We start from the raw sequence: 13,162 nt of genomic DNA, 5'->3' as shown, positions 1-13,162 counted from the left end.
AGACAAGTCAATATTAAGTACAATATTTCCTAAGCTATCAACACAAGTCACTGTTTCATACACACCATCACAAGGTAAAGCTTCAAACATAAACACACCATTCTTATAAACAAAAATTGAACCATTCAAATCATTAAAAGAATATTTAAAACCTTGTTTGAACAATGCATGAAATGAAATAATGTTTCTCGTCATCTCAGATGAATAGCAACAATTTACTAATTCTAATCTAACATCATTACTAAGCAATAGTTGATAAACTCCGATCTTGGTCACTGGTGAAGACTTTCTGTTCCCCATGATCAAGCTTATCCTCCCATGCTCTATCTCCTCACTTTCCTTTAGCCCCTACAAATCAGAACAGATATGAAAACCACATCCTATATCAAGGACCCATGAACGAGAAGATAATGAGTTATTAGCAGAAATAGTGTAAATACCTGCCGAGGATGGCTTCACTTTGCCATCCTTGATATCTTGCAGATATTGCGGGCAAGATCTCTTCCAATGCCTATTTTGATTGCAATAAAAGCAAACGGATTCTTTTGGATCATAAACATGGGGTGTGGAACCATTGGACTTAGCCTTTGGGCCATTACTAGATGACACAGCTTGAGCCTTGCTCTTCAAGTTTTGCTTGGGAGGACCTTTCCTCTTCTTCCCCTTTCCCTGTCCAATGGCCAAGACAGGGGCACTTGCAGGTGTGGAGGGTATACTTTTACCCTTCATCCCTGCCTCAGCTGTCTGCAACAAGTTGTGCAATTGGGCCAATGTCTGCTCAGTGTTGTTCAAATGGTAAGTTAAAATAAACTGACCATAACAATCAGGCAATGAGTTCAAGACCATGTCAATGGCCAATTCCTCATCGAAGTGAATGTTGAGCTTGACCAAACGCTCTATGTAGCGTTGCATTCTTTGCACATGAGATACAACCGATTCCCCTTCTTTCATCTTGCAAGCCATGAGTGACTTGACTACCTCAAACATTTCTTAACGAGCTCGCTTATGGTACTTTTCCATAAGGTCCTTGTTTATCTCAAAAGGCCAGTAGTCCTCATAGTACCTCTGTAATTCTGGGGACATGGTTGCAACCATGATGCATGCCACTTTGGTAGCATCATCATAGTGTTTCTTGTAGGCAGTATACTCTTCGGGAGTGGCTTTGGACTCATCAAGTTCTTTGAGCTCCATTTCAAGGACATACTATTTGTCCTCGAATCTAAGCGCCATCTTGATGTTACGCATCCAATCATTATAGTTGGAGCCATGCATAACGACTTTAGAGCAGATGTTTAGTAGAGAGAAGTTGTGGCTGGAGGATGATGAAGCAGAAGTGTTTCCAGGAGTAGACATCTGAAAAGAAAGATAGTTTTAGTTAGATTTCAAGACACCTCAATACAATAACCCAAAAATATCATATCAAGGTTAGGACCCAACTATGACGATTTACAACTTAGAAATGGGATGCCGAGATCCAAGTTCAAATCTCATAAAGGTAGGTGAATGACGATTCACCAATTCCACCATTAGACAAAATAAACGAAGTGAAATTCCTAATTCTTTTGAGATACATTAAAACTATTTAATGGCATGTTTTAATCTCGGATTATGCTCTACTATTTGTGACTGGGATACCGAGGATCACAAACTAGATGTGAATAACCATGCAAATGTGCTTGGTAACCTTATTGTCTTTATCATTAACTATTGATGTGCCGGTGAACCACACACGCTCCATCAAAATGATAATTATAAGATACCCATTACTACTCTTTATTAGTGCCTTTTAGTGTGCCGGTTAACCACACACACTCCACCAACGACCAATAAAGCATAATGTGCAATTTCATGGATTAGCGTACTTTTCACATTTTTCCTAAAGTAACTAGAGTTGGGATTATAAAAAATAGTGTTCTAGTACTTTCTTTAATAACATTATACTTTTAATGAGAAGTAATTGTCCTATCAAATCCATTCTGCTAATGACCCTCCACTAATCAAGGAAGCGGTGGGTGAGAGTGGACACCCATTCAGCTACCATTTTATAGGCTGTTTCCTTATACCCCCCCCCCCTCTTATAGACTAGCTTCGTGAATGAGGCATACTAGCGATTTGACTGACCATATTCTTATACATATATAATATTTAACTTTTAATTATAATATATATATATATATATATATATATATATATATATATAAGGTGTGTTTTAAAACATTTTAAAACTCCAAGGGTTTATATAAATTTTTCAAAATTTAAACTATTAAATTTTAAATTTAAATAAACCAATTAATTAGATTTAATATTTATCTATTAATTAACTTTTAATTAATTTATTAAATCTTGTAAGGATTATCTAATTAAATTAATCAATTAATTTAATCCTAATCCTTATCCCTCTAAATTTCGAAAAAATAGGGTAAACGATAATTATCCAATCAATCTAATTAAGTAACAATTATCCAAAACAAGAAACCCTAAAAATCTAGCAATTTCGAAATTTACAAGGGGGAGGCTAGGGTTTTCAAAACCCTAACCCTAATTTCGATTAGGGTTCTTTGGAGGCTAGGGTTTTTGAAAAACCCTTTGATCCACAACCCTAAAAATCGAAAAATGGCCTTTAGGGTTTAATGGTTATAAACCCTAAATTGCAATTCAACAATTATAGCAATTCAATTTAAAACAAACAATGGCTCTGATACCACTGATGGGTTTCAGGTAAAACAAATAAACTAGAAAAACCATTCCTAAGTTCACATGCAACCTACTTTGGATCTATGTTTTAACTATTGAACATATAACTTTGAATTGCAAAACAAGAACGCTAGAGGAGAGAGGCTATTTTCGAAATCTATAAACTAGGGTTTAGTAATTACATACCTTTCAATTGTTATAGTAAACAATTGATAATTCCCTTGATCTTGATCTTGATCTTCTTGGAAGCTTAGCACCACAAGTGTAATGCCTCTAATGGAATCACACCCAAACTAGCAAGAAGGAAAGTAGAAGAGAGAGGGGAGAGGGAGTATGCAAAATTTTGGCCCTTAGGGTTTCTTCAAAAGAAAGAGTGACCAAAATATGAACCAGGAGGCTCCTTATATAGCTGAGGGATCTAGGGTTTAGGGGAAACCCTAGTTATCCTTTGCTTAGGGCCTAAGCAAACCCAAGGGCCTTATCTAAGCCCCTATGGACGAAATTATTAGGGTTTCCCCTAAAGATTTCGTCCACCCTTATCCAAGGGGGTTCTAGAGCCTTCCACTCAACTATTAGATAATTGCAAACTAGTCCCTGCACCTTATAATTAATTCTTTTAACCCCAAAATTAATTCTAATTAATTTTTGGCTAACAATTAATTAAACAAAATGATTTCTTATTAATATACTTATCTTTTAACATATTAATAAATTCATTTATATTAATTTATTAATCTTATAATAAATTAATATCTCTCCTTTCATAATTTCCTTGTCCGGTTGCTAGGTTTGAGGGCAACCCAAAAAGACTGTGCTGCTATCTATTCAACTATATATCAATTATAGTTATGGGCTTAGACACCTAATCCAACATGTATAAGGTAATCGCAAAGGCTCTTGCAAGTAGAATCAAATAGGTTATTGGGTTGGTTATTGATAAGGTTCAAACGGCTTTCATTCAAGGAAGGAATATTCTGGACGGTCCTTTGATTATTAATGAATTATTTACTTGGGCGAAGAAAAATAAATCCAAATCATTCTTTTTCAAAGTTGATTTTGATAAAGCCTTTGATTCCTTAAATTGGAATTACCTGGACTATGTAATGGAGCAGATGGGATTCAGTGGGAAATGGAGGCAGTGGATTAGGGGCTGTCTTGGTTCTGCTAGGGCTTCGACGCTCATCAACAGTGCTGCCACTAGGGAATTCCCCATAACGAGGGGCATACGTCAGGGGGACCCTCTTTCTCCCTTCTTGTTTATCATTGCCATGGAGGGGCTCAATGCGACCATGAAATCTGTCGGGCAGAAGTCAATTTTTCATGGAGTGAATACTCTAGGCAATGGGCCAGTTGTCACTCACTTGTTCTATGCGGACGATGCTATCTTCGTTGGTAAGTGGGAGAGCTCCAATTTCCTGAATCTTGCGTGCATTCTTAGATGCTTTTATGTCTCTTCGGGGTTAAAAGTCAACCTCCAGAAGTCAAAGGTTTACGGTGTTGGTGTGTCGGATAATGAAGTGGTAACGTGTGCACGCATTCTTGGGTGCGAATTAGCTTCCTTTCCCTTCAAATTTCTTGGGGTTCCCGTTGGGGCCAATATGTCCCTTAAGCGCAATTGGAAACCTATTGTGGAGAAGGTGCACAAGCGGCTCTCTTCCTGGAAAGCTAAAACTTTGTCTACATGTGGTCGGTTTACTCTAGCCAAATATGTTCTCGGAAGTTCGCCTCTTTACTATTTTTCTCTCTTTAGGGCCCGTAGATTTGTTTTGGACAGATTGGAGTCAATTAGGAGAAAATTCTTTTGGGGAGGCTGTGAAGAAAGGCGCAAGATAAATTGGGTGGATTGGGATGTAGTGCTAGGACCTAAAGGAAAGGGAGGTCTAGGTATTAGTTCTCTTGAATCATTGAACATTTCTTTGCTTATCAAGTGGTTATAGAGGTTTTATGATGAAAAGGATTCTTTATGGAGGGGGGTTATTTGTGGAATACATAATTGTGAAAGGAAGCATGTGAATAGGTGGGCCAAAAAATCGTTAGGTGGTTGTTGGTTTAATATTGTCAACATTGTTTCTCGTCTCAACGACTTGGGGGTGAATTTCAATTATACTTTTGACGTCTGTCTTGGGGATGGGAAGAAAACTATGTTTTGGTTAGATGATTGGATGGGTAATGGTACGTTGGCTATCAAGTTCCCTCATCTTTTTGAACTTGACAAACGAAAGAGCTTCTTTGTTACGGAAAAAGTTGGCTCTGATAGGCTGAAGTAGGATTGGAAAAGGAAACCCAACACTATGATTGAGCGTGAGGAGTTGGATTTATTGGTTAGGCTTGTGGAGCGGGTGCATTTTTCTTCTGAGCCTGATAAATGGAAATCAAAATTTTCAGGGGATGGAGGTTTCTATGTTCATGACTTGCGTAGTGTGACTGAAGATTTGAATGCCCCTGTAGTTTACAATCCAACGGTTTGGCCTAAGATTGTCCCGCTGAAAGTTTCAATTTTCGTTTGGCGTGTGTGTATGGATCGTATCCCTACTGCGATGGGTTTGGCACGTAGAGGTATAAATGGTGTGTCGACATCTTGTTTACTTTGTAATGTGGGAAGTGATGAGATGAACCATATTCTTTTGCATTGCCCTGTTGCTCGGGATGCGTTGTTGCGACTGCTTAATTGGTGTAACATCCAACCACCCACCTTCAATTATGTTGTGGAGCTTGTAAAATTTGCTAGGTGTTGGGGTTCTTGCCCGAAAAAAGGAATATCTTGATTGCTTTATGTTATGGGTTCTTATGGTGTGCGTGGAAGATAAGGAACGATCGGAGGTTTAGCGACACTGGTAGTTCGCAATCAAAATTGGAGGATAATGTTGTTTCTTTAGTGTTTGGTTGGGTGAAATTCAGGGGAAGCTTAGATAATTGTAAATGGAAAGATTGGTGTGTTTCCCCTTTTAATGTTTTGTAATTTGTTTGTTTGCCCTTGCCTTTTCCTTTTTGGCAGTGGGCTTTTTATTAATATTTCCGTCGTTTAAAAAAATGAATAGACAGAGAACTAACTCTACAAAACTACAAAGATTAGTTTTTTTGAAATGAACTCTCAATTAAAGAATATTAAAGAATATGTAGTTGGAGTTATAAAGAATAAAAATAATAGGTTTTAGCAGGACAACATAACTTTACAAAGAATTATCTTAGTTACGCTAGTTTTGGTTTTCATATTGTGCATTATAACATTTATTTTGTTTGGGGATAATGACTTGAAAGGATAACGAACTTTCGATTTTGTTCACATTTAGTCATTAAACTTTTTTTCGTTATCTATTTGTCATTGAACTATTGAAACTCTTCATAGTTTCCCTTTATGACCGGTTGTTACCGGTCATAAGGGTAAAATGTGAACAGTTTCAATAGTTCAGTGACAAATAGATAATGAAAAAAAGTTTAGTGACTAAATGTGAACAAATTCGAAAGTTAGTTACCCTCTAAAAAAGTTCAATGACTAAATGTGAACAAACTTACTCTTATATTATGTTTTAGCAAATTATTTATTTTTATTAAATTCTAGCAACATTTGTTGATGAATAAATCTATGAAATAAAAAAAAACCCTGAAAAATATATTAAAAAAATGAAAAACCGAAACCGAAATAAAAAACCAATGGTTTGGTATTTTCCAAAATAAAAAATCAAAATTTCCAATCTGATTTTGGTTTTACAAAAAAGTGAACCATTTTCACTGATGTGAATTATGACCATTGATTTGGCATGCAGAATTAAAGAACACACAAAGAACACGGTGATTTGAACGTTTAAGAGATGCATTCGATTATGAAAGGTATTTACAAAAAATGATCTAGATCTGAATCTACATAATTAACACACACTAACACTCTTAATGTTACATCTCTGAAGCACACATCTACATGTGGTATGAACCCACCTTATATAGAGGTGTTATATATATATATATATATATATATATATATATATATATATATATATATATATATATATATATCTCATGTCACAAGGCTACTTTACCACATCAAGTGGGTCTACAAAAGTCAAACCATTTACAAAGTCATACATTGATAACTTTGTACCCAACATTCTCCCATTAAAAGTTAGGAATGAATGACCCGCTTTCAAATCTTCCAAACTTGAACAACTTCACGAACCGAGCCTCAAACATGACACATGTAGAGATGAACATCAAATTTTCAATTCTTCCATGACTTTTCAATCGGGGTTCTAGAATGTGAGACAATAGAAACCGAGCATCAAAAGGTAATAGGAGTTTCTTATTCTCAAAAAAATTACCCAATATTTGAGCATTTATGCACACTCCAAAAATCTTCAATAAGTCTGAACCCATCATGAACCGAAATCACTTCCGAATCTTCAATCGAATCATTTCATAAACTTCAAATACTCAAGGTCACTTCGGTCTTCATGTCTGCATAATATGATAAATTCAACTTTTGAATTTTCATATCTAAATTTCTTCCCTTTTAATAATCGGAAAATGATTATAAAATCAAAAAGGAAATAAAAAAGCGCTCAATTTGGAATTTTTCTATCCAAAACTCCCACTTAACACATGGCATAAACATTTTGCTTCAATCCGGAAAATCCAAAAAACTTCAATTTTTAGCTTCGTTCACGGACCACCTTTGACAAAATTTTGAAATTGACAATTTCTACCCAATTTTTTTTCAAAGGCGTTCCATGAACGAAGCTAAAAATTGAAGATTTTTTGGATTTTCCGGATTGAAACAAAATATTTATGTCATGTGTTAAGGGGGAGTTTTGGATAGAAAAATTCCAAATTGAGCGCTTTCTCATTCCCTTTTGTTTTTATAATCATTTTTCGATTATAAAAAGGGGGAGAGATTTAGATATGGAAATTCGAAAGTTGAATTTTTATAAAACCAAAATCAGATTGGAAATTTTGATTTTTTATTTTGGAAAATACCAAACCATTGGTTTTTTATTTCGGTTTCGGGTTTTCGTATTTTTAATATATTTTTCGGGGTATTTTTTTATTTCATAGATTTCTTCATCAACAAATGTTGCTAGAAATTAACAAAAGTAAATAATTTGTTAAAATATAATACAAGAAGAAGTTAGTTCACATTTAGTCATTAAACTTTTTTAGAGGGAAACAAACTTTCGATTTTGTTCACATTTAGTCACTAAATTTTTTTTTTCATTATCTATTTGCCACTGAACTATTGAAATTGTTCACATTTTATCCTTATTACCGATAACAACCAGTCATAAGGGTAAAATGTGAACAGTTTCAATAGTTCAGTGACAAATAGATAATGTAAAAAGTTTAGTGACTAAATGTGAATAAAGTCGAAAGTTTGTTACCCTTTTAAATCATTATCCATTTGTTTGTGAAATACATATATTGATTTTGCCATAATTCTTTTTATTAGTGAAAACTAGATGACCGCCGTCTTCATCATAAGCAGACCACCGCATTTTGTACATAATTTCACCACTTTTGGATAAAGCTCACATCATGAAGATCTAGGAATGGTGGATGTGGTACTATCATGCTTTAATAGCACCCCACGAGTATGAACTAACATCTAGAATATCTTGAACGGTTGTATCTCTCATCAATTTGTTGTAAAATTGTGACATAAATAACCGTCTAACGTTTATTCACTATCATAATGGTTTTTGAATGATAATTTTAAAAAGATGTATTATACAAATTAATAAATGGTCATATTAATAAATAACTCTAAACAAACTACATAAAATGTGCTTTTGTTCTTGAACGTTTGTATCTCTCATCAATTTGTTGTAAAATTGTGACATAAATAACCGTCTAACGTTTATTCACTATCATAATGGTTTTTGAATGATAATTTTAAAAAGATGTATTATACAAATCAATAAATGGTCATATTAATAAATAACTCTAAACAAACTACATAAAATGTGCTTTTGTTTTCGATTAAACCATTTTAGCAATAAAAAAGATTTTATTTGATAAAATATGTAAAAACCATATATTAAGTTTCATAACTTTTGGCAGCCGACATTGTATTATCTTGTTTTGATAATGAAATATGAAAGAGGCCCTCTCACATGGGTCGATACCTTGACAATTCGCCTAACAATCGATGGCAACTAAAATATAGTTACTTAAACAAATGAAATAACAATATTTATATTCGTTTAAAATTCTCCTAAAATATAATGATATCATATTCTTTACCAAATTAATTATGCTAAAATTGTTTTAATAAATGCTGCATATGTCAGATTTTTCACGTCTTTGACTTGTTATTGTTCTATCAGTGAATTTTTTATTTTACTTATTTAAATATTTGATATAAAATGTAATTAAATCAAAAGATTTGAATTAATTCGGTCGAAATTATGATATATACCTAATAACAACCGCATTGATTTTTATATATTTTACTTGAATTAGAAGTTACTTGTTTAAAAAACATGATGACCTATAGTGGCGTAGCCAGAATTTTGGTTTAGGATAAGCCAAATAATTTATAAAATTCTGAACGAGTAGAAAAATAATTCAAATGATAACAAAATGTAACAATGTATGCATTCTAAAGTAAATTATTCATTTAAGTTGCATACGACGCTCTCTTACATTATTAAAATCATCTAAAATGGAATCTAAAGTTAAAAGCTTAGCAATATCTTTCTCTATGTAAAGAACCAGACTATCAGTAATAAAATCATCATCCATTTTATTACGTAGTCTATTCTTTATAATTTTCATAGCAGAAAATGCACGCTCAGTAGTTGCAGTAGACACTGGAAGGGTCAACACAAGGCGAATCAATCTGTCAACAAGATAGTAGTGACTTGTGTTTCCTGTCTCTGCCAAACCTTGACAAACTTCAGCAATAGATGATAACTTTCCCAAAAATGAATGATTCTTTACATAAGCATCAAAGTGCTTTAACTGGAATTTTAAAATATCTATTTCTTGGTTAGTGAAATCAAGATAATAATATTTTCTTGCAAGTTTGCAAATAGAATCAGAATTGAAGTGTTTATATCCCTCTTTTGGATCCAAAGCAGCACTAAGTTCTAAAAGCTCTACAACTCTTTCATTGAATCTCGAGTCAATTTCCTGTAACTGAAAATCAATTGTTTCATTAAATATATCAAAATGATAGTGATTCTCGGTAGTAATAAGACCTCCCTTTCTATTGCTTCTTCCTTCAAAATAAGGATCTTTGAATTCAGGAATACTAATATCATGCTTCTTACAAAATTCCATGACATCATCGAGAAAAGACCCCCATTCATCATCTCTAAGGGTTTCAATCAGTTTCTTTGTATGGGAAACCATCGTCATTGCACTTATGATATCATGAGACTTTTGTTGTAAAGCTTGACAAAGAACATCAGTAATTCCCAAAATTTGTTTCATCATATGTAAAACGAAAACGAACTCAAAAGATGTCATTCGTTTCAATGCAGTACTAGCATCACCTCTTGTTTTGTAGTTGGAGCCCGCTTTTTTATGTTCACCAAAACTGTACAAGTTGGATTGTACATCCGAAGAAGACTGCTAATAGAAGTAAAATGTGAGCTCCAACGAGTGTCTCCAGCACGCTTTAAAGTACCAATTTGATTAGCCCCTTTTCCAGTTTCAATTTCACCAGATTCTAGCATTTCTGCAATTTTAGCAGCTTGAGTAGCTTGTAGTTTATCTTGGCGTTTACAAGAAGCACCTACAGCATTTACAATGAAAGATAAATTTCCAAAAAATTCATGTACAGAGTCTACTTCTCTAGCTGCTGCAACCAATGCAAGTTGTAACCGATGAGCCATACAATGTATATAATAAGCACATGGATAATCCTTGAGAATAATGCTTGTAATTCCTTCCATTCACCACGCATGTTGCTAGCTCCATCATACCCTTGCCCATGAAGATTCTCAACAACAAGTTTGTAAGAAGTAAGAGTTGCACATATAGAAGAATACAAAGTGGAAGATGATGTGTCTTTGACATGGATAAGATCAAAAAAAACGTTCTTGTATGAAACCTTTATTGTCAACATATCGAAGAACAATGGCCATTTGCTCTTTCTTACTTTCATCACTAGCCTCATCAACGATTATACAATATTTAGAATCACAAATATCTTCAACTATCTTTTTTCTCACTTTCTTAGCAAAAACATTTAGAATTTCTTTTTGAACCTCAAGTGAAGTGTATTTTGCGTTGCCAGGGGCATTTTCTAAAATGACACCTGCAACATCCTCATTGTAAGAAGCAGTGTGTTTGATCAACTCAATGAAGTTACCACGGTTTTTTGAATCAATTTTCTCATCATGCCCCCTAAAAGCAATCCCGGGAAATAAAAGAAAATGAACAACGTTTATTGATGTTTTCACCCTTAACCTATTCTTTTCAATTTGATCAGCAGATTGTTTTTGAATCGTTTTATCTATATGTCCTGATTGATTCATCAGAGTATCACAAAACCATATAGCATTATTATGCTGAGAGTTTGGTTCATCTCCCATGTGTTTCAAAAATGAACAATATTTCCCTTTAACTTTGTTCTAGTTTTTAAAACCATTGATTGTGAATGCATCGTGACCATTATGGGTATTTGATTCTTCAAGAAATAGATAGCAATAATAATAGTATGCTCTATTTTTACTTTGAGAATATTCAAGCCAAGAAAATTCAGAATACCATTTAGACTGAAAGCGTCGTGGATGACTTTTTGACCCATATGCAGGATATTTAGGTAACACCGGTTGATGTGGCCCAGATCTTTAGTATGCCCGTCTGATTTCATCCCGCATATTGGCTGCATATTTCCAGATAGGTAGACGTAGGCCAGGATCATGTTCAATAGAACAAAAGCTAGGATTTTCAACCGTCAAAGATGGTGGAGGGTTACCATCTTCTAGAGGTTGTTGAGGTCTTAACAGGTAATGAAGATTACGTGTTTTTATCCTTTGAAGATACTTGCTTATCCATTTCGGTTGTGGTTTTCTCGTCGCCTCTTGGTAAAACATTGCGCATAAAAAACGAATCTAACCTTTTTTGCTTTGGTCCCATTGCTCAGCAAAATTCACTAAGCACAAAAAATTTCAATTACAAACATACTCTTATATTTTTATACAATTACGAACTTACAATAATACAAATACTTAATTCAAAGAAAAAAAATAATAACCTAATTTTTTATAAACCTATGATAAAAATATAAAATATATGATGAAAATAAAAACAATAATGATTATTGAAGTAATTGAGTATTTAGAAATATAGAATGACAGAAAAAATAATTAAGACAAAACTTCAAAAATGGTCCCTGTGGTTTCTGAAAATATCAAGTTTAGTCCCTAAGTTCAAAAAACCTCACAGATGGTCCCTGTGGTTTCAAAACTTTTAACAAATGGTCATTTCGCTAACTCCGTTAGCTTTTGGCCGTTAAGTAAGGGGTATTTTTGTCATTTCAATACCCAGGGACCATTTATGAGGTTTTGTATTAATTTTTTTAAAATAAATAAATAAATAAATAAAATTTAATATGCAAGGGTCCCACCTCTCTCTCTCTCTCTCTCTCTCTCTCTCTCTCTCTCTCTCTCTCTCTCTCTCTCTCTCTCTCTCTCTCTCTCTCTCTGTTCTTCAAAACTCAAGAACACACATAGTACGTACATAGATATCTTGTTTAGTTTTTTTCTTCAATGAGTGTCTTGTTTTCTGTTTCATGATTCAACCCTTTTTGAAGCTCTGAATGAGATGTGAATTATGTTTTTGGTGAGTCTTTTGATTGTAGAAAGCAAGAAAAATCAGTTCAAGTGAACAACACTCACCATAAAGAAGAAGCCTTTTCGATGTAATGTGCATTTGAAGGTGATTTGTGGTCGTTTTCGTATTGTTGTGTTTTTGCACACCAGGTGTTTGTGGAAATTCCTACGTTTTCTTTGATGATAAATGGGGCTGAGGGGCAGGTTCTAGATCTAGACAGTGCTGTAAAAGATGGGGTGTTGGGCGACGGTGGAGGAGTCGGTTTCGGTGGTGGGTTTTCTGAGAAATTGGATCTGAAGAAGATGATTGAAGTGTTGGATTTGCCGGAGATTCCATCGGTGTTCATTTGTCCAATTTCACTTTCACCAATGGAAGATCCGGTCACCCTTTGCACCGGCCAAACCTACGAGCGATCCAACATCATGAAATGGTTCAGTCTCGGCCATTTCACCTGCCCGACGACAATGCAAGAACTCTGGGACGATTCCGTCACCCCAAATGACACCTTTCACCGGTTAATCCACAGCTCAGAAAAAGATGAGATCCGAAGACGTACAAGGATTAACATCATATATCCTCGACACTCTTAAAAAAACCAAAGGCCAAGTTCGTATTCAATCGCTGAAAGAGCTCCGGCGAGTTGTCGCCGTCCACAAGATTGATAAAGCATATTTAGTTTACTCGATGTTTACAG

The 13,162-nt window shown here is 34.4% G+C and overlaps 3 protein-coding genes across 3 annotated transcripts; 1 reads left to right on the top strand and 2 right to left on the bottom strand.

Annotated features, from left to right (window-relative positions):
- Positions 1–4,985: 4,985 nt before the first annotated feature.
- Positions 4,986–5,459, top strand: LOC145099890 (uncharacterized). Its single transcript, XM_079037391.1, has one exon. The coding sequence runs from the start codon at positions 4,986–4,988 to the stop codon at positions 5,457–5,459; it is 474 nt and encodes a 157-aa protein (XP_078893517.1).
- A 3,838-nt stretch (positions 5,460–9,297) lies between these two features.
- Positions 9,298–10,155, bottom strand: LOC145099888 (uncharacterized). The gene has a single exon (XM_079037390.1). The coding sequence runs from the start codon at positions 10,153–10,155 to the stop codon at positions 9,298–9,300; it is 858 nt and encodes a 285-aa protein (XP_078893516.1).
- A 5-nt stretch (positions 10,156–10,160) lies between these two features.
- Positions 10,161–11,225, bottom strand: LOC145099887 (uncharacterized). The gene is made up of 3 exons (XM_079037389.1): positions 10,742–11,225; positions 10,513–10,698; positions 10,161–10,423 (listed from the first exon to the last, which is right to left on the bottom strand). Exons 1-3 carry the CDS (start codon positions 11,223–11,225, stop codon positions 10,161–10,163), a joined length of 933 nt encoding a protein of 310 aa, XP_078893515.1.
- Between the last annotated feature and the right edge of the window lie 1,937 nt (positions 11,226–13,162).

The sequence above is a fragment of the Lactuca serriola genome, chromosome 4 (assembly GCF_051521515.1).
Source record: "Lactuca serriola cultivar US96UC23 chromosome 4, Lser_US96UC23_V15, whole genome shotgun sequence".
Taxonomy (NCBI): domain Eukaryota; kingdom Viridiplantae; phylum Streptophyta; class Magnoliopsida; order Asterales; family Asteraceae; genus Lactuca; species Lactuca serriola.
Note: the sequence above shows the minus strand (reverse complement) of the source record. Positions and strands in the feature narration are given on the sequence as shown.

What these genes read in the sequence shown, in the direction of transcription:
- LOC145099890 (XM_079037391.1), top strand. Translation starts at nt 4,986, where the DNA reads ATGATTGAGCGTGAGGAGTTGGATTTATTGGTTAGGCTTGTGGAGCGG.
- LOC145099888 (XM_079037390.1), bottom strand. Translation starts at nt 10,155, where the DNA reads ATGACATCTTTTGAGTTCGTTTTCGTTTTACATATGATGAAACAAATT.
- LOC145099887 (XM_079037389.1), bottom strand. Translation starts at nt 11,225, where the DNA reads ATGGGAGATGAACCAAACTCTCAGCATAATAATGCTATATGGTTTTGT. An exon ending in TCGATATGTTGACAATAAAG is followed by an intron (nt 10,699 to 10,741) that starts GTTTCATACAAG and finishes TCCATGTCAAAG; the next exon opens with ACACATCATCTTCCACTTTG. An exon ending in ATACATTGTATGGCTCATCG is followed by an intron (nt 10,424 to 10,512) that starts GTTACAACTTGC and finishes TAAATGCTGTAG; the next exon opens with GTGCTTCTTGTAAACGCCAA.